The sequence below is a fragment of the Phoca vitulina genome, unplaced genomic scaffold (genome assembly GCF_004348235.1).
Source record: "Phoca vitulina isolate PV1807 unplaced genomic scaffold, GSC_HSeal_1.0 scaffold10, whole genome shotgun sequence".
Lineage (NCBI taxonomy): Eukaryota > Metazoa > Chordata > Mammalia > Carnivora > Phocidae > Phoca > Phoca vitulina.
The window spans coordinates 50,365,799-50,386,392 of NW_022589713.1; the positions used below are offsets into that span (position 1 = coordinate 50,365,799).

Here is a 20,594-nt window from a genome sequence, read left to right on the forward strand (position 1 = left end):
TTAATGGAAACTGAGTTTCAGAGGGAAATCGCTTCTATTTTTTTTTCCTTCAGTTTATTTATTTATTTAAAGTTTTAATTTTAATTCCAGTTAGTTAACATAGTGTTATATTAGTTTGGGTGTACAGTATAGTGATTCAACACTTCCATACATCACCCTGTGCTCATCACTACGAGTGAGCTCCTACTCCTCATCACCTAGTTAACCTACCCCCGCACCCCCTCTGCTCTGGTAACCATCAAACTGTTCTCTAGAATTATGAGTCTGTTTCTTGCTTTGTCTCTCTTATTTTTTTCCCTTTGCTTGTTTGTTTTGTTTCTTAAATTCCACATATGAGTGAAATCATACGGTATTTGTCTTTCTGACTGACTTATTTTGCTTAGCACTGTACTCTCTAGCTCTATCCATGTCATTGCAAATGGCAAGATTTCATTCTTTATTATGACTGAATAATATTCCATTATATATATACACCACATCTTCTTTATCTATCAATCAATGGACACTTGGGCTGTTTCCATATCTTGGCCATTGTAAATAATGCAGTTATAAACATAGGGGTGCATGTATCCCTTTGAATCAGTGTTCATGTATTCTTGAGTGAATGCCCAGTAGTGCAGTTGCTGGATCATAAGGTTGTTCTATTTTGCATTTCTATATATATGTGTGTATGTACATATATAAAACTTCTAAATATATACATATGTTTAATTCTTTCCAGCTTTATTAGTTATAATCGACAGCACAAAATTCTTTTAAATATTATATTTTGCTAACTCCTTATTTTGAAAAATAAAAGGTAAGGTTAAATTATGCTATTAACAGCTTCCCTCCTGAACTAAACTTCAGTTAGGCCCCTCCTGTCCTTGGCAGGCCTGCATTGCCTTGTCTTAGCAAAGAATCCTGCTTAGTCAGTTTAGGGAAGATTCCCTGACTCTTGATACCTGATCAAGTTCCTCATCCCCTAACTTTGACTTCTAAGTCTTTGACCTGCCCTTAGCAAGAATTTTCTGATATCCCCTGTTGTAATTTTCTACCCACAACCCCCTCACTCTGCTGGTAAGCTATAAATCCCCAGCTGTCTTTGTTTTTGCTCTACTTAGAATTGAAACCTAAAAAATAGAAAGAAAGAATTGAAACCTCTCTCCCCTATTACAACATTTTTTTTTTTTTAAGGTTTTATTTATTTATGAGAGAGAGAGAGCGCGAGTGAGGGGAAGGGCAGAAGGAGAAGCAGATTCCCCGTCGAACAGGGAGCCTGACACGTGGCTCCATCACGGATCCCAAGACCCAGAGATCATGACCTGAGCCAAGGCAGACGCTTCACTTACTGAGCCAGCCAGCTACCCCACATTACATCTTGAAGGAAGTCTTCCTTACCATTTTAACAAGTGTCAGAATAATTTTTTCTTTCAACTTGTGGATCCTTAAAAAAACCTCAATTTGGTTTTTAAACGCTGGGAGAAATGGCTATAGAAGTCAAGAATAGTGGTTACTTAGGGGGGTGAGGAGCTGAGATTGGGACCCAGGCCACGCAGGGGCTTTTGGGGGCTGGGAGGCAAGAGAGTTTTGTTTCTTGAACTGAAGGGTGGTTACAAGGGTTTTCTCCATAATATAACTCATTAAGTCATGTATTTGTTTTGTGTCACTTTCTGTATCTATTTTTAAAATAAGTTAAAAAGTTATATTTTACTTTTAAAATGTTTCAAAAACCTTTTGTATTGTGTAACAAAATAGCTAAAATTCCATTTGTTCATGCCTTTCTCTTTTCCCACTGGGCATTTCCTTGAGAAACTGAGAAATAGTCAGGGGCTCTCCCTTCTCAGGTTCTTCTCATGCCTGAAACACCGACTGCGTCTCCTTGTATGGTGAAGTCCTTTTCAAACCCTGCAACCTGGGTCCAGTACTGAAAAGCAAGGGCTTTGGAAGCTGACACACCTGAATTAAAATTCCAACTATGCCACTTAGTATCTATGTGACTGTGGGCAAGTTACTTAACTTCTCTGAGCTTCAGTTCCTTCATTGGTAAAATAGTACCATTCTTCATTGGTAAATTGGTAAATCATTTTACTTCATTGGTAAAATAATATCAAACTCACAGGGTAGTTGGGGAAGTTAGCAGAGGTGATGACTACAAGACATTTGGCACATACAGAGTGTTAGTAGGACAGTTGATGAAGTCAGAATTAGGTCTGTAAGTTAATTTCTTGAGTTCGATAAGGGTACAAAGTCTGAAGATTAAATAATAGTTTTGTATTAATTTATTGATTTGGATACTCACACTGTGGTTATATAAGAGGATGTCTTTGTTTTTAGGAAACAAAAGGGCATCACCTTTGCAACTCTCAAACAGTTCAGGAAAAATGAGTATATACATACACGTGGAACAATAAAGCAACTATGATAAAATGTTGACATTTGGGGACTCAAACAAGGAATTCTTTGTACTGTTTTTTCAACTTTTTTCTAAGTCTGAGTTATTGCAAAATGAAGTTAAAATTTTTTTTTAAAAATCCTTAGCACATGGCAGATTCAGTTTTTCCCACTTTCCCAGCTTAGAGGCCCAAGGTGATAATATACAGCAGGCATTCTTAACTGAATTGAGGCACAGGGGTTGACAAAGACCAGCCGCCCAGATCTGGCCTGCTGCCTGTTTTTGTATGGCCTGTTTGTTAAGAATTATGTTTGTATTTTTAAATGGTTGGGGGGAAAAAATCAAAAGAAGAATGATATTTTGTGACATTCGAAAACAGTATGAGATTCCAGTGTCAGTGTCCACAAGTAAAATTGTATTCGAACACAGCCACTTCCCATCCTCCACGTTTTGTGTATAACTGCTTTTGCACACCGGCAGAGGGGAGTCATCGAAACGGAGCCCTTAAGGCCCACGAAACCTACAAGGTGTTTTATCTGGCACTTTACAGTAAAAGCTTGCCCAGGGAGTATGGATTGTAGTTTGTTTCTGAGATCTGAGTCCTTGCCTTTGTGTTGTAGTCGAGCTGACTGCTTTATCAGCAGTGTGTCACTTCTGACTCACAATCCAAGTTGCATGTTGTTACCCACATTTCACGGAAGAGAAAACTGAGGCACGGAGGAGTTAAATGACTCGCCACAGAGCTGGACGGTAATGGAGGCTCTAAAGTCATATTGCCTGACTTTAGAACATGAGTTATTTTTACAAAGCCGGGCTTCTGGCTATATTTTTTAGTTCCTGTTCAAGTGTGCACATAGAGTTTGCTGGGATATAAAGCCTCCTGCTCTGGCTTGTGGGGGATATGAAATGACCACGAGAAGTCTGTTGCCCTGTAGGGATAGGGACTCCTGTCCAGCGAGAAAGATGTTCACATACACAATTAAATATGGTGCATGCTAGGGACGCCTGGGTGGCTCAGTCAGTTAAGCGTCTGCCTTTGGCTCAGGTCATGATCTCAGGGTCCTGGGATCGAGTCCTACATTGGGCTCCTCACTCAGCAGAGAGCCTGCTTCTCCCTCGGCCCCCCTGCTTGTGCTCGCTCTCTCTCTCACAAATAAATAAATAAAATGTTTAAAATAGAAATATGGTGCATGCTTTAATATAGACCAGTGATACTCAGTGTGGTCCGAGTACCAGTGGCGTGAAATAGGTTCAGGAATTCAGAGTAGGTCTTTAGAAACTTGTAGCAATTTGAGAAAGTTTGTCAGGTGAATCAAATAATGCAAAAAGAAGATGTGAATTTTGTAAGTCTGTTTTTATTTCCTTTCTAGTTATTTACTTTTATTGTATTTTTACAGCAGGATCAGTCCTTGAAATATGGGGAAAAGCACTGATAACCACAGAAACAAAACTGATCCTTCACCAAAGGTACTTTGAGAAGCACAGAGGCCTCATCTGTAGCCTAAGAACAATGAAGGAGAGAGAGATGTGTGGCCCAATACAACAGATGAAAATCCTATTTTTCTATGCTAACAGGGCTTTGTGCACAGGAGAATGAATCTCAACCCCTTTGACCAACCTAGTTCCCCTGATGGTCTTAACAAAGCTTTGCTATTCAGCAAATTTCAAGTCCTTATGTCAGTTCTGACCTGTATTTCAGCATAAAAAGTTAACAAACTTTACTTTTCTAGTACTTAGAAAATTCTATTAAAATACTTGTAATTTGGAATAGCTTTTAGGAGTATTAAATGATATATGTTAAAGGCAAGGAAAAAAACAAAGCCTCCGCTAAAAAGACATGACACCTAAATACAATGCATGATCTCAGACCAGAGAGGGAAAATAGCTAAACAAGACATTATTAGGACAATTAACGAAAGTTGAATATAGACTATGGATTAAAAAATAATATTGTATCAATAATAAAATTCCTAATTTTGGTAATGATACTGTGGCTATGTTTTTAGGAAATACACTGAAACATTTAGGGGTAAAGGGGTATAACTTACTCTCAAATGGTAATAATAGTATGTATCTATTTACATATATAATTATATATTATACATAGTGTACACATAGATTACATGTCTATGATGAGACAGCACATTATGGAACAAATAAGGCAAAATATTAACTATTGATGAATTAAGAATAGGGCATCCAGGAATTCTTATGTCAAAATACAAAGCTATTTAAAAATAGAAAAATAAAGTCTCTAGCCTACAGACGTGGGTAGTTCTGCTGTGTAGCAAATCCTTATCTTTCTCATGTCTTTAAGTTTTCTGACATAGAAAGTCCTGAGACTTGTATCCTGGGGTTAGGTTGTGCAACCAGCTGATGGGTATGGTTATGAAACGATAAAAAGATAAAATTGTGAAATAATTGACCAACAGTTTGTCCACAGTTCCAATAAAAGTCAGCAACTGTGTGTCAGGAACTGGATCACACCATATGGCAGTCATAAGGGTTAGGATATCCTTGTCCCCATGTCCCCATGTCCCTTGTCTCCCTTTGAGGAGTTTGAGATGTCTAGAAACAAAATGTCCCAAGTGAGACCTGACTTCGGGGAGAAAAATTGATGACTTTGTTTTAGACACTTTGTTCTCCTATCTTCTTTCTGTCACCCTATTGTCAACAGCATCTGCTTCCCCAGGATGTCTCAGCTGCACTTTTCGGGAGTGTTTCTTTCCCTCTCATGTTTGGCCTAGACCTGCTGTTTCTTCTTCAGGGGCCTGTAGTCAGCCCACCGTCTCTGTCTTCTCAGCCACATCTGTGACTGTGACTCACTTCTCTGAAAGATCAGAGTCATTTGCTAGCTCATTGAGGGTTGCAACCAGCTGTGGCCAGAATGCCTATTTGTTCTGACAACGACCATGTTGGTCCATCAGTGTCTCACATTCTGTGTAATTGCTAGAGTTGTCAACATTTAATCAGGGGGATTTATGTAATCTGGATTTCCGGTTTCTCTTCAAAGATCAGAAGGTCTCATGACACCAGATCCTTGGCCCCTTCAGGGTAACAGTGGTCAGAGATATGCATTGGGACCTGCTTTAGGCAGGGTTGGCCCCTCTAGGAGGCAACAATCTCCATCCATCTGGTCCCCTTCACTTTTGACATAACTGAACATCCCCAGGAGATACTTCATTTTGTGACTCCTAGGTCAGAGAGTATCAGTGGTAATGTGATCACAATGTATATAATTGCTGTATCAAACCCATCTCAGTGACACCACAGATCCACTAATCACCTGTCCCCTGAGCCCTAGGCTGCCTGCTTCAGACTAGGTTAGTGCTGTCGACTGAATGTTGGTATCCCCACCCCCAAAGTCCTGTGTTGGAAGCTAATCTACCATGTGAGGGTATTGGAAGATGGAGTCTTTGGGGGTCGTTTGCATGATTAGATCATGAGAACAGGACTCTCATGAATGTGATTCATGCCCTTATAGAAGAGACTTCAGGGAGCTCCCTGGCCCCTTGCACCATGTGAGGACACAGTGATAAGACGGCTATCCATGACTCAGAAAGTGGGCTCTCACCAGAACCAAATCGGCTAGCACCTTAATCTTGGACTTCTCAGCCCCTAGAACTGTGAGAAATCAATTCCTGCATTTATAAGCCACCCATTCTGTGGCATTTTTGTTGTAGCAGCTGGAACAGTTTAAGATGGTTACCCAGCCCTCTTTGGGGCCCACACAGGACTCTGTCCATGTCTCCAATCCAGCTCTAATGGGAGGGTCATTGAAGGCTTACTTCCCTGTCTTCTCCAGACTTTGAGTTCTCTGAGGAAAAATTTGATAATCTTTTCTCTAATATGTACCTGGCACACAATAGTTCACTAGAGTAAATAGGTTTACGTAACAAATAAAAAACAATGATGTCTTATCTGTACTCAACTTGCAGTCCCTCATGGTCAAGGATGTATGTTTGATTCAACTTTGCATTCCAGCACCAAGGGCAGGACCTGCTATAAGGTGGATGCTGAACAGAGCTTTGAAAGAATGAATAAATTGATGATACAAAAGAGAATTTGTCATTAAAGTCCCATGGGGGAACACTAGCCCCTATAATGAGGAGATACTGTTAGACCTAGCTCTCTTGAGGCTCAACAGCCCCATAAACAGGGGTCAGCCACACAAGGCAGTGTCTGGTTTCACTTCCTTCTACAGGTTGTGTTGAATTATTATGGGAAGCAATTGTTCTCCCCACCTCCACCTGCACACCCACAACCTCACTCCTCAAAGGCAACACATCGCATCTTTGCTGTCCCATACTCCCTTACCTCACTCTTCATATTCAAGCCCTGGTGGCCTTCTTACAGTCTTTCATACCCTTCATGTCTCCTCCCCTAGAGTTACCTTCTGTGGGGCTGGCAGGTTGGCTTGCAATATGTGGAGGTTGCCTGGGATCCAAGCAGCTCCCAAAGATTTCCCAAACCCCACTGTCAAAGCAGAGTGGCCTGGAAGTGGCATAGAGCTGCCGGACCTGGAAGGGCTTGGCCAAGGGTAATGAGAAATGACTCCTCAATGGTGACCAACCAGGACCAAACGATGTTTCAGCAGAGGTCACAGCTTCCATTGGACTTAATGGGAGTGGCAGGCCCCGGGGGACCGGGCACACTCCACTCCCAGCTCAGCTCTCTCCACAGCCTCCTTCCCTCCATTCAGAAGGGATAGTTCAACAAGTTTTTTTCAAATAACAAGTAACTATAAAATAATATCTTAAAAAAAATATGCGGCATAAAAAAATGATGCAGTGGGCATCCTCATGGTCATTCCCACCCCCTCATCCCCATGGACTCTCTCCCAATTCCATGCCCTTCCTTCCACCTTACAGGAAGCCACTTTCCAAAGTTTTGGTTTACGGTTCCTTTCTCATTATGGTTTTACCCTGTGTGTTTGTGTGAACCAGACCATATTGTTTGCATTCCTAAAGAATATTTTGTGTACTTCAGTGTATTTTTAAATTCTAGACAAATACAATCACTCTGTGTTTGTTTATTTGAGATTGTTTAGATTGAACTGTTGTTATGTGTGGCTGGGATTCTTTCATTTTTCTCCTGCTGTAAAATGTTCTTCTATGTGCACATACTTTAAAAAAAAACTACTCTTCTGCTTATTGGATAGGTTATTTCTGCTTCCTGCTAGCTGTTTTATCTTGCCAAAAACACGTATTACTTATAAAAAAGAATGAAGTGGAGAAAATGGACGCAACCCTAGCAAAGTAATCAAAATTAACACCGCTGATAAAGGCAGACATTGTGTTCCTCCCATGTGACACCTGAGAAGGATGCAATATTACTTCCGTGGTGTTCAAGTCAAAAGCACTTAATATGTATCTAATCATGAGGAAAGATCAGAGAAACACCAATGAATAAATAGACTTTTAAAAATACTTTATTTGTTAAAAAATTTTTTTAAAAAATAGACTTTGTTAGAGCAGTTTTAGATTTGCAGCAAGATTGAGTAGAAGGTACAGAGATTTTCCATATACTGCCCAGCCCCCCCTTGGTTCACAACCCTCTGGGGAGCTTCCTGGGTGAAATCTGACACTGAATGCGAAGGGAGGGGGCAGGGAGAGATGGAAGAAAGAGGCAGGCCACTCCAGGCTGGTGGATGGCAGTTTTAATAGCAAAAGGAACTTACATACAAAGACTTGTCTTGGGCGGCAGCATCAGCATCGGATCCCCGCACCTGCCCGCCACATCTTAAGTTCATAAAGAGGCCTTACTTGGGCTTAGTCAAGTATAGTGTGCAGGTGTTCTCAACACCACATCACTATCTCAAGGCTGTGTCCTTGGAGTAGCTTCTGGGAGCAGGAAAGGCATGGGGAACCCACATTCCAAAGACAAGGGAGTGGGTGAGTCACCTTCCGTGTTCAACACACAGGTTGATAGGCAATCATGTCTTTTTGATGACCTCCCCCAACACCCCTGCCTCCACACATGCACAGCCTTCCCCAATATCAAAATTCTGCACCAGAGTGGTACATTTGTCACCATCAGTGAAGCTATGTTAACACGTCATCACCCAAAGTCCACAGCTTACATTAGGGCTCACTCTTGGCGTTGCACATTGCATGGGTTTTGACAATTGTATGATGACACTTATCCACCATTATAGTTTCACTGCCCTAAAAATTGTCTGTGCTGTGCCTATTGATCCCTGTGTCCCCCCAGTGCCTGGCAACCACTGATCCTTTCACCGCCTGCCTTCATAGTTTTGCCTTTTCCAGAAGGTCATACAGTTGGAATCATACAGTATGTAGCCTTTTCATATTGGCTTCTTTCACTTAGTAAAATGCATTTACATTTCCTCCATGTCTGTTTGTGGCAGGATAGCTCATTTCTTGTTAATGCTGAATAAAGTTCCATTGTCTGGATAAATTATACAGTTTCTTTATCCATTCACTTATTGAAGGACATCTTGTTTGCTTCCAAGTCTTGGTGGTTATGAATAAAGCTGCTGTCAACATTTGTGTGCAGGTCTTTGTGTGGACATAAATTTTTCACTCATTTCAGTAAATACTAAGAAGTGCGATTGATTGCTGGATGGTGTGGTAAGAGTATGTTCAGTTTGGTAAAAAACTGCCAAACTGTCTTCCAAAGTGGCTGTGCCATTTTGCATTCTCACGGCAATGGACGAGAGTTCCTGCTGCTCCACATCTCGTTAGCATTTGGTGTTGTCGGTATTTTGGATTTTGGCCATTCTAACAGTTGTTTAGCAGCTCGCGTTGTTGTTTTGGCCTGTATTCTTGAAAAATGTCAATGGAATAATGAGAAAAGCTGAAGAAAAGAAAAGCTAAAAGATTACAGACCACTAAATTGTGGAGACAAATAGATACAATACATAATCCTGGACTATATTCTGTCCATGGGGGAAAAAAAACCATAAAAGACGTTATTAAGACAGTTGACAAGACTGGAATAGGGAATGTAGATTAAATTATTCTCTTAATATGAAATTTCCTGGATTTGATCATTGTCTAATTTTGTTTTTAGGACCTACAAACTGAAAGATTAAGGGTCAAGTAGGCTTAATGTATGCAACCTGCTTGCAAATGATTCAGGAAAAAAATATATAGATAAATTTAAAGAAAGGAAATGTGGCATAATATTAGCAATTTGGAATGTGGATAATGGATACATAAGAGTTGTTTGTACTATCCTTGCAACTTTTCTGCAAATTATTTAAAAATAAGAAGTTTAAAGAATTAGAAAAATAATAGTTCTGTCTTTAACATTCCATCCATATCTTTTGATGCACACACACGTTTCTCGATCATATTCTGAAGAGTGGAATCGCGGACTCAAGGCGTGTGCATCTTCAACTTGATCAGCTAAATAGCTTACAAAGTGCCACTGACATCCTTATTAATTTTATTTATTCTTCCTCTCTCATTGAAATGTAAGGTCGTTGGCAGTGTTATCAAAGTGTGGGCCTTGGGCCCTCAGCATCAGCCTCACCAGGGTGCTGGTTAGAACTGCAAATCCTCAGACCCTCACTCCAGACTTGCTGAGTCAAAAACGCTGAGAGCACGGCCTAGAAATCTGCGTTTTCACGTCCTCTAAGTGATGAGAAAGTTTAAGTCGCGCTGTGATGCGTTAGGGCCGCGCCTGGCTTGCAGGCCGCCAGCTCCAAACAGATGAACAGTGGAGGCCGGGAGCCCGGGTTAGACGATGCAGAACCAGAGGGCAGCGCGCCATCCCCAGGGCACCGTCCCTGCGCCGGCAGCGGCTCCCGGACCCCCCGGCTGGGTGGGGAAGGGCGGCAGGACGGGGCGGGCCGGAGGCTGCTGTCCCCGCCTCCCAAGCCTTGGGCTCGCCGCGTTGCGCAGTCCTCCGCCTTCCTTGCCTTCTCGTCCCCCTCCTTCCTTCTTTCCTTCCTTCCTTCCGCCGGGCGCGATGGAGCCTGGGCGCGGGGCAGCCGCGGCGCTGCTGGCGCTCCTGTGCGCGGGCTGTGCGCTGCGCTGCGGGCGCGCCCAGTACGAGCGCTACAGCTTCCGCAGCTTCCCGCGGGACGAGCTGATGCCGCTCGAGTCGGCCTACCGGCACGCGCTGGACCAGTACAGCGGCGAGCACTGGGCGGAGAGCGTGGGCTACCTGGAGATCAGCCTGCGGCTGCACCGCCTGCTACGCGACAGCGAGGCCTTCTGCCACCGCAACTGCAGCGCGGTGCCCCAGCCCGAGCCCGCCGCCGGCCTCGCGCACTATCCCGAGCTGCGCCTCTTCGGGGGCCTGCTGCGCCGCGCGCACTGCCTCAAGCGCTGCAAGCAGGGCCTGCCAGCCTTCCGCCAGTCGCAGCCCAGCCGCGAAGTGCTGGCCGACTTCCAGCGCCGGGAGCCCTACAAGTTCCTGCAGTTCGCCTACTTCAAGGCAAGTCGGCCCGCTCCGCCCCCAGGCCCGGGCTCCGCCCCTCCGTCTGGGGCGGCCTCGCACCGCCTTTCCCGAGCCAGCCTGCTCCCACCCAGCGTTGCCCAAGGACGCCTCCAAATCCTGTCTCCCCGCTTCTTCATCTTAAATAGGGATGAAAATACTTTTCTGGAAGGGTTATTCTGGGGCAGAGAATACGTACACAGAGTGTCTAGCCATCCAACAGTGCCTGATAAATGTTAGCTGTTATTTGAAGACAGACTCGTCTTTTCTGTGCGTATCATTAAAACCCCTTTTTCTCAAGTAAGTGGTGACTTTCAGTAATGGAGGGGAAGAGGACCTGAGCTGCCGGCTAGTTCCCTTTAAAGAGGAGGAAGTTGAGGCCAGGACAGGGCAGGGGCTCGTCGGGAGCACACACCCAGCCTAAAGGAGCAGAACTGTGCACTGTGGTGGTTCATCAGGATTGGTATCGGCTCTCTTTCATCTGGAATTTAACGCAGTTGTCTTCCTCCTTCTCTGTGGCTGCTTAAATTCTGTGATTGCTGGCTAAAAATAGCCACAAATTGCAGTTCTTGATCCTTGGAGTCCTTTCTCTGGGAACCCGCAAATTTTAAGAATGGCATGAATGCCCTGTTCCTGGATAAAGCGACTTTATCTTGGCGGGTCGTTACCAGGTTTTGCCAAGAAAGCCCTCTCAAAGTCCAGTTTCTACTTTATCTAATTGAAAACGATTTTTAAAGGAATATATTGCATTTATTTTAATGACTACAAAAATAGATTCATGGCATATTCCAGACTCGAGGTAGAAGTTGTTTTGTTTTGAAACTTTGCTTTGAGTCTTTGGACTGCAAGATCTGTTTTTCGTATTTCTGAAACAGAGCCACCTTATGTTGTTGCATTCATAAGAGCAATAAAATAGCACAAAACCCTAAATAGGTGAAAAGATGAGTTATTTCTGTGCTTACATTTTATAAAGTATCAGTTTTGTGAATGTTTATCCTGGCAATAAAAAAACAGTTTTAAAATAGAACCAGGGGATAAGATTAATAAAGCTCCAGGACATTGAAAAATGATGGCTGGCTCTTAAAGGACTATGTTTTAAGTTAAAAATGACTCATTTAATTCTCTTTTTTGTGTAGCTTTTGCCAGATACAGTCTGAACCAAATTTGAGTCATATAATCAAGGGGGAAATGTTTTATTTTTAAAACTGGAGGATAGTAGAAGCTGATTTATCTACAGATGAATTTGAAACAAGTGATATAGGGAGCAGGGGAAGAGTATTTTACTTAATGTGACCAGAGGGCAAAGGTTTTCTCCTTCATGATGGTGTCCTCAAAGGTCAGGATGGTCACAGCTATTCTTCAAAACCTTCCACCGGTCTTGTAACAATCACTTACTTAAAACTAAGTGAAATGCCATCTGTCTTGGTATTTTGAGATCTCTTAAAGGACAGGAAAGGTTCAGGATTTTATTAGTAAGCCAGGATCTTCAGTTAGTTGCTTCAACTGAAAGTCACTGAAGAAGTGATTTGAGCTGGTGTTACTGTATGGTTTATTTTTTTCCTTAACGATGTTTCTGTTGTTACACTCGGTGCGTGGGTAGGAGGACGTGATTGGCGGCAGGCACATACACCCTGCCGGGCACCCGAAGGCTGGAGGCTGGTGCCGGAGACAGAGCTGCCTGCTGTGGCGGGGCTGAGCAGTGTTCTTGTGCTGCCCTGGTTCGCAGGCCTCCGTTTCACTGATTAAGGACAAACGTCTCAGTTGAACACACAGGTGGGGATGGTGGGTTTGGCCTGTCAGAGGGAGGTAAAGAGGCACGGATGTGTGGTCTTGCAGAGAAGGTGCTCCTGGTGGGTAGCCCTGAAGCCCACCATAGGGGTTTATGTCATCAGCCCATCTTAGGTCCACACCATCAGCTGTGGGTTCCCTCCAGGGCTGCATCTCTGTGAAATGCCCATCTTCCCTGTAGGCCGAGCAAAAAGTGGGCCCCCACACTTGATCAAATTTTTAATGGTTGTTAAACTGAGCGGGTAGAGCTGGCCCCCTCCCAGGCACTCCTACCCCCGACCTTGCCTGGACAAGGACTCTGTCTCCCCACCCCCACCCCCACCCCCACCCCCAGCCACAGGGCCTGCCACTGCATTGAGGCCGATTTAGGAGTAGCTCGTTTGGTAGGTAGCTGGGGTCCTCTCATGCAGGTGGCTGTCTCTCAGGAGCACCTGGGAGGGTAGTGCTCCCATCCCCTTCTCCAGAACCTGCCTGGGTTTCTGTCAGAGGGTTAGCTGCCAAGATGTGGCTCCATGTTCCAGCTGGCAGAGCCCAAGCTGAAGTGAATAAATCACCCTTTCCTCTCCAGGAAGGGGTTCCATTTTGTTAAAACTCAGGTCCTAAGTTAGAGGCCTTAAAAATCCCTTTCTGTGCCCCTTTTCTAAATGCTCTTCTGAGAATTAGCGAATCGCAATTCGTTGGCAAATGCTTTAGAGGGCTGCATTCATACCTCCTCCCCTCCTTGTAGCTGGCAGACTAGCCTTTTTCCGGCCAGGGGTGTAAGGCGTTCTGTAGAACTCTTTGAAAAGCATTCCCACATAGGCCACTGACTGGCCCTTCCAGAACATCAGCACTGACACCTGGGAGTCTGCCCTCATTACCACCCAGCCCTTCTCCAGTGCAGCCGCTGCCTTGTCTCCAGATGACTCGGCACCAGTCCTGTTTCATACAGATAATCTGCTACCCTCTGATTCTCAGAAATCCAGAATGTACCAGATATCCCTTTATTTTCTCTCTGCAAACCTAATTTCCTAATTCCCACCTCTGAGCGTCGCTCTGGATTGGCTGAAGGAGTCTCTGTGCACATGTAGGGTGCCTCCCCTTCCCCCACAGCAGGTCGTGCCATGATTCCAGGGGACAGCCAGAGACAGCACATTAGCATGGGGGCCCGATGCTTGTTGGCTGAGTGTCCACACAGGGAGGTGTCCGTATTGCTCTAGCCCATATCCCCCAACACACAGATCCCCCCCAGAGGACCTCTGCCCTCTGGGCACTGTCCACGAGGGGGCCAGACCTGAAGCTCCAGGGCCAGAGACCTTAATCGAGGTTGCTCGGGGATACACGGAAGCATACTGGAGTGTATTGCACATGGAGGCAGGGTTTTCTTCCCCTGTTTTGCTCATTGTTATGGACCCACTTCCTAGGATAGCACCTGGCACGTAGGAGGGCTTGTGTGCTGAGTGAACGGATGAGTGAATGGGGGGGGTCATCGAGAATGGTAAAGCAGGAGGTTCTGTGAGAGACTTGGGAAGATAATAATATATTTGGGGATATATCATATATATATATATATATTTCCAATATATATATATTGGAAAATATTAATATATTTTTCCAGCAGAAAAGGTGTGGTGTAGTCCCACTGGGTAATTAGAGGGATGTTGAAAGGTGGTTATTTACAAAGGTTAGTAATGGTGGATGTGACTCCCCCTGGGCCAAAAAGGGCACGGGAGAGGAAAGTTCCAGGAAGCAGGAAGGAGCGAGACTATCCAGAGAGGGCCACCTCGAGAGGAGCTGTGACCTTCAGTTAAGGGCCAATAGCGGCCCAAGGTGACTGAAGGGAGGGAGCCAGGAGACTAAGTAACCCAACTTACCCCCTTGCCTTCCTTCCGACTCCCACTGGGGCTCCTCACTGGTGAACCCCATTGGAAGCTGGAGAGCAAGAGAGTGCAAGGCTTGATGGGCCATGGTAGTCACTGAACCCTCAGCTGGAAGCATTGTGTTGAAACACAGTTACTTGAAGGACTGAACATTCTTGTTTTGCAAAAATCACTGCTCATCCTCCATTGAGTAGAGCTCCTCTTACTTTGTTGTACTCAGGCGAATAATCTTCCAAAAGCCATTGCTGCCGCTCACACCTTTCTACTGAAGCATCCTGATGATGAAATGATGAAGAGAAACATGGCGTATTACAAGAGCTTGCCTGATGCCGAGGACTACATTAAGGACTTGGAAACCAAGTCATTCGAGGTATATTTGGGTTTTTACACAGCAAGGTAGCTGCAGTGTGAGTGGCTAAAGAAGCGGATCTTGATGAACAGCTATTGATCTAAGGACCTCTAATGGTTTTTGATGGCATTGATGAATATTATGACAATGGAAATGATTGACTTTTTAGCATAAAGTTGACCCATTTGAGAATGAGATTTTATATTCTATGATGCACTTAAAGCCACGTTTCATTTAAATGCTGTATTTTAGAAATAAGGTCATTTTGGGGTGCCTGGGTGGCTCAGTTGGTTAAGTGTCCGACTCTTGATTTCTGCTCAGATCATGATCTCAGGGTCGTGAGAGCAAGCCTCATGTCAGGCTCCTCGCTCAGTGGGGAGTCTGCTTGGGATGCTCTCTTTCTCTCCCTCTGCCCCCCTCCACTCCTGCTCTCCCTCCCTCTCTAAAATAAATAAATATATATTTTTTAAAGAAATAAGGTCATTTGATCATTTAGTTTTAAGATAGAGGAATAAATACATGTCTTGGAGATCATCCAGAAATGACCAAGAATACAAGAAAAAGGAGCATAAGTTTCCATTTCTGATGAAACTAGAAGACACATCTTTTTATACACACACACACACACATACACACCCCATATGTATTGAGGTGGAAAGGGAATCGAGGAGCTTGGAGGACTGACTTGACAGATTAGAGGCTACTAATGAAATCTAGGCATCTTGAAGGGGAGTCTGATGGGAATGAATGAGGAAGACTAACTCCTTTGAGCACTTACTGTTGTCCAGATCTATCGAGTTTGGATGCTAGGGGCATGGGTACCAAGGAAGGGTTAGGGCAGGGTTGAAAATAGCAGGATGTGCTGAAAGTATCCAAGGACTGACTTTAGGGTTACCTGTCGTGTCACCAGACTGCAAACTCACTTTGTCATTGGTGGTGACCCTCAAATATAGGGTGCAGAGTCTCTATTCTGGTGGCCCTTCAGTTTTCCAGGGAAGAATTCTCCAGCCTTTTGCAGGACTAGTGAAGTGTCATGCTTGTCTGCCTGTGTCTGAGAGCCAGTCTGGGGAGAGGGGTGGGGTCCTCATAGCTGAGTCAGAGACTTTACCTGCTTCTTGGTTCTTAGCCTCATGCCTCAACTCTCGATCTGCAATGCCTGATCCCTGACCCTACAGCCTTTATAGATAGAGTCTCTAGAATAAATCACCAGTCTCTGGTGAGGAGCAGCTTTGGGAGGTGGGACCCCTTGGGGGCACAGGTGGGTGGGCCTCCAACAGCCCCGTTCAGACTTTCAGCCCTGCCTTCTGTTCTGGGCCTGGCACCAGTCTCTGTGGTCGTCAGTGCCTGCAAATGCCGACACGTGTGTGATGTAGTGCAGTGCGTAGTGGGGGAGGGAGGTCGCTTTGCCCCAGACCCTCCTCTGTGATAATTTGGCTTTCTGTCCTTCCAAAAGTCGGAATGTCTTGTCTGCTGCTGGCTCCTTTTCCATTCTCCCGTGAAAAGGATTTCTGCCTGTGGTTTTTCCCTGGGCTTGGGGAGCAGAGCCGAGTGCTCGTGGTCAGTGCGCTGTGCCTCACTCCTTCCCTCTTTGGAGTCCTGCCGGGTGTGGTGGGGCTGCCCGGCTGTGTGCCCAGGGCCACCCCCGCCATGCCTGGCTTTCTTCTTGCTGCCGCCGCCCTGCCACCCCTGCCGAGCTGGCTGCCTGGCGTTGCTGCTCGTGTTCCCAGCCTCTAGGCAAGTGGTTCAGCTCTCTGCCTGCCTGATTTCCAGGGGATGCTGCTTGCTCAGGACGTTTAGGGGAGATCACCCTCTCTCCCTGACACCTTAAGCTTGGTGAAGAGTTCTGGTCTGAGGGGTGGTCCTTAGACACCCCCATTCTGGAGCAGCTGAACAGGAGCTCTAAATGGAGTGTGCCACGCTTATTTCCGGGCCTGTCCTGGACCCTCCACGTGAGCAGGGTCGTGCATGTGCCCAAGATCTCTACTTATTTCTTGTGAGACCAAGCAGCTTCCTCAGCCTTCGTTATCTCTCTTTTATCTGGTCCAGTCAACAGGCAGCAGAAATTTCTTGAAGTTCCACTATCCCGCGCATGGCCACCCCCCTAGTAACTAGTACTAATGCTTGGCATTCCTATTTTATACTTAACTGTTGGGGGAAGTGTATCTGGCACCCGCTCTAAAGCTTGTATCTTTTCTCTGCTTCAATTTTAAAGATCAGCTTTATTGGGGTAGAACTTATTTAAAATTTATTTACCAGTTTTAAGTATATAATTCGATGAGTTTTGGTAAAGGTATGCGAGTGTGTAACCACCACCATAGTCACAACATAGAATATTTTCATCTCCCCTTTCCAGTCAAGCATTTGTCCCAACCCCTGACCTTCGGAGGCCACTGCCCTGATTTCTGTCACTCTGGTTTTTCTTTTTTTCTTGATTTGAATTTGATTTTATTATCAAGCACCTCCTTCTTTTTGAATTAAATTGAATAAGAAGCGTGCCATTGTACATAGGACAGAAAAAGCTAGATATAAGTCAGTTCCTGGCCGGCCTCATCTTTAATTAAGGGTTGGCGTGGTTTTCTTGGGACGCATGAGAGTGTAACTCCACGGTGGTCTGACTCCTTTCGGTTGGACGGCCCGCCTCCTTCATGTCTGGGAGCTTCACCCGCCTCTTCTCGCTTTCCAGAGCCTGTTCATCCGGGCGGTGCGGGCCTACAACGGCGAGAACTGGAGGACGTCCGTCACGGACATGGAGCTGGCCCTTCCCGATTTCTTCAAAGCCTTTTACGAGTGTCTCGCAGCCTGTGAGGGCTCCAGGGAGATCAAGGACTTCAAGGATTTCTATCTTTCCATCGCAGGTTGGTGGCGGGCAGTATTCCACACGTGAATGGGACAACTGCCCTGTGGCATCCGCATGCCTTCCTGGTGGCTTGAATGACTCTGAGGAACTTTTTTTTTTTAAGATTTTATTTCTATTTTTGACACACAGAGAGAGCAAGCGAGAGAGCACAAGTAGGCAGAGTGGTAGATAGAGGGAGAGGGAGAAGCAGACTCCCCACTGAGCGGGGAGCCTGATGGGGCACTCGATCCCAGGACCCTGGGATCATGACCTGAACGGAAGGCAGACGCTCAATGGACTGAACCACCCAGGTGCCCCTCCGAGGAACTTTTGAGCTTCAATGTGAATGGTGGCTGGGGAGGTAATATGTAACCCACACGTCCAGCCTTTGGTTTAGTAGGGGTTTCTGGAAAAATACCTGAGTACAGTGTTCAATCAAGCACAGGTCTGGAAGGGGGTCTAGCAGATCAGCTCTGCCTGGTTACAGATCCCCCACAGGCTTTTGGAAAAATAAAAATGGGCCCAAGAGCAACTCATAACTCACGTTATATAAAACGTTACTAGTTGAGCCACCCTTAAGAGTGCAGTCCAGTGGCATATAATACATGCACACTGATGTACAGCCACCCCTGCTGTCCATCTCCACCACCCATCATTTCATCTTCCCAAACGGGTGTTCTGTACCCATTAAACACCAGCTCCCCATCCTCTGCCCACAGCCCCTGACAACCACCACGCTGCTTTCTGTCTCTGTGAATTGGACTACCCCATGTACCTTGGATACGTAGAATCCTGTAGCATTTGTCCTTTTGTGACTGGCTTATTTCACTTAGCATAACATCTTCCAGCCTCAGAAATAATGTAGCAATTTGGTTGTCTTTTAAATCTCTTTTAACTGGTAGGTTCTTCCTCTATGTCTATTTTGCCCCCGTGGCTATTAAAAAAAACCAGATCATTCGCCCTGTAGAGATTCCCATAGTCTGGATTTTGCTGATTGTATCCCCTTGGTCCTCTGTTCTCTGTATTTCTTATAACTTGGTAGCTGGATGTAGAGGCTTGATCAGGCTCAGGTTTGATTTTCTTTTTTTGTGGAAGTTGGGGCACAAGCCAGCTTCCTAGTTGGTGCTCAGTTCTCGTGTCAGGAGGCACCGGATGTCTGGTTTTCTCTTTCTTTGTAGTGTTGGCAGCTGCTGGTGCTCATGCTGGCCCTCACGTAGTGCCTGTTAGCCAGTGTGCCTCTGCTGGTGAGAGGTCATTCCTTCCAGCATCCCTTCCTGCCTATAATGTCAGGAAGTACTCCTTACACTCCGACTGAAGGAGGGGGACAAAAGGGTGCTTGCTTGGAGCTGCAGTGTTTTGACTATAGGTAAAAGACAGTTACTAGAAAAAGTAACATTTACTATGCTCTAACTAGATGCCAGGCCCTGTTCTATGCTCTTTATGGGTATTATCTAGAGTTTGCAACCCTATGAGAAAGGTACTAGCATTCTCCCCATTTTACAGCTGGGAAAGCTGAGGCCTAGAGAGGTTAAGTACTCAGCTTGTTGTCCTCGGGGGAAGGGCTGGGATTTGAACCCAGGCCGTTTTGACTGGAGTCTTACCTCTTAACCCCAGTGAAATAGTCTCACCTCACCTACATTGCACTTAATCTCGAACTTTATTTCATTTTTGAATAGGTAACATGTATGCACATAGTGTAAATTGTGAAAGACACAAAAGGATAGACTGTAAAAAATAAGTCTTCTGTATGGTCAGGGTCTTGACTGGAGACAGATGGCCGACATGCATGAGGATACCTCAGGATGAATTTATTTATAGAAATGTGGGTGGAGGTGAACCCAGGGGGGCAAACTGATCCCTGGAGCTACTAGTAGCTGAGTTATTATCTCCTAGGCTGAAGGGGAGGAAGGAGTTACAGGCAGTTAGAAGGAAGTCTTGCTTCTATCCACATCACTTCTACCCATTCCACTCACCCCAAAGGTAACCATTTTTATTAGCTTCTGGCTTATACCTCTAAACGTTTTTTTTTTCCTACAAAAATAAGCAAAGATCACTTTATCTTTGATCTACCTAAGATATATCTCTATAACTGTATCTTTATATGTAGATAGATAGACAACTGAGAAATTTTTTTTTGTTTTAAATTTTATTTTAAAATAATTTTTTATTTTAATTGTTTATTTTTAAGTAATTCCAAGCCTGTAGAGAAGTAGCAAGAGTAGTACAAAGAACTCTCATAAACTCTTTAGCCAAATTCACCAGGTTTTCACATGATTGTGTCTCATTTACTTCATCATTCTCTCTGGATGTGTGTGTATAATTATTTTTATTTCAGAACCACTTGAGAGTACGTTGCATACATCATGACCCTTTACCCCATAATACTTCAGTATATTTCCTAAGAATAACAATATTCTGCAAAACTCCACAATACAGTTACTAAATTCAGGCAACTTAATATTGAGACAATACTTTTATGCAATCTATAGTTTATATTCCCATTTTCTCCATTATTCCAATAATGTCCTCTAGGAGCTTTTTCTTTCCTGGTGAAGTGCAGTCCAATATCATGTTTCCTATTTATTTGTCATTTTTCTTCAGTGTTCTTTAATCTGGAACAGTTCCTTGGCCTTTCTTTTTATGCCATTGATTTTTTTTTTTAAGCTATTGATATTTTTTTTAAGAATATAAGCTAGGGGCGCTTGGGTGGCTCTGTCCGTTAAGCGTCTGCCTTCGGCTCAGGTCGTGATCCCAGGGTTCTGGGATCGAGCCCCGCATCGGGCTCCCTGCTCAGTGGGGAGTCTACTTCTCCCTCTCCCTCTGCCTGCCACTCTCCCTGCTTATGCTCGCGCTCACTTGCTCTCTCTATCTCTGTCAAATAAATAAATAAGTAAAATCTTTAAAGAATATATAAGAATACAGGCCAGTCACTTTATAGAATATTCCTCAGTTTGGGTTCCTATTACATTCAGGTTGTGC

The 20,594-nt window shown here is 44.6% G+C and overlaps 1 protein-coding gene across 2 annotated transcripts in view; it reads left to right on the forward strand.

Moving 5' to 3' along the window:
* The first annotated feature begins 7,853 nt into the window (after positions 1–7,853).
* Positions 7,854–20,594, forward strand: part of CRTAP (cartilage associated protein) — a 34,251-nt gene continuing 21,510 nt past the window's right edge. For both annotated transcript variants that reach the window (XR_004300122.1, XM_032409067.1), the window contains exons 1-3: positions 7,854–10,783; positions 14,651–14,800; positions 17,463–17,634. Coding sequence is in view for 1 of the 2 variants with exons in the window: in XM_032409067.1 (XP_032264958.1) it covers positions 10,088–10,783; positions 14,651–14,800; positions 17,463–17,634 (1,018 nt within the window). In the remaining variant the exon portion in view is untranslated. The remainder of the gene's footprint in view (positions 10,784–14,650; positions 14,801–17,462; positions 17,635–20,594) is intronic.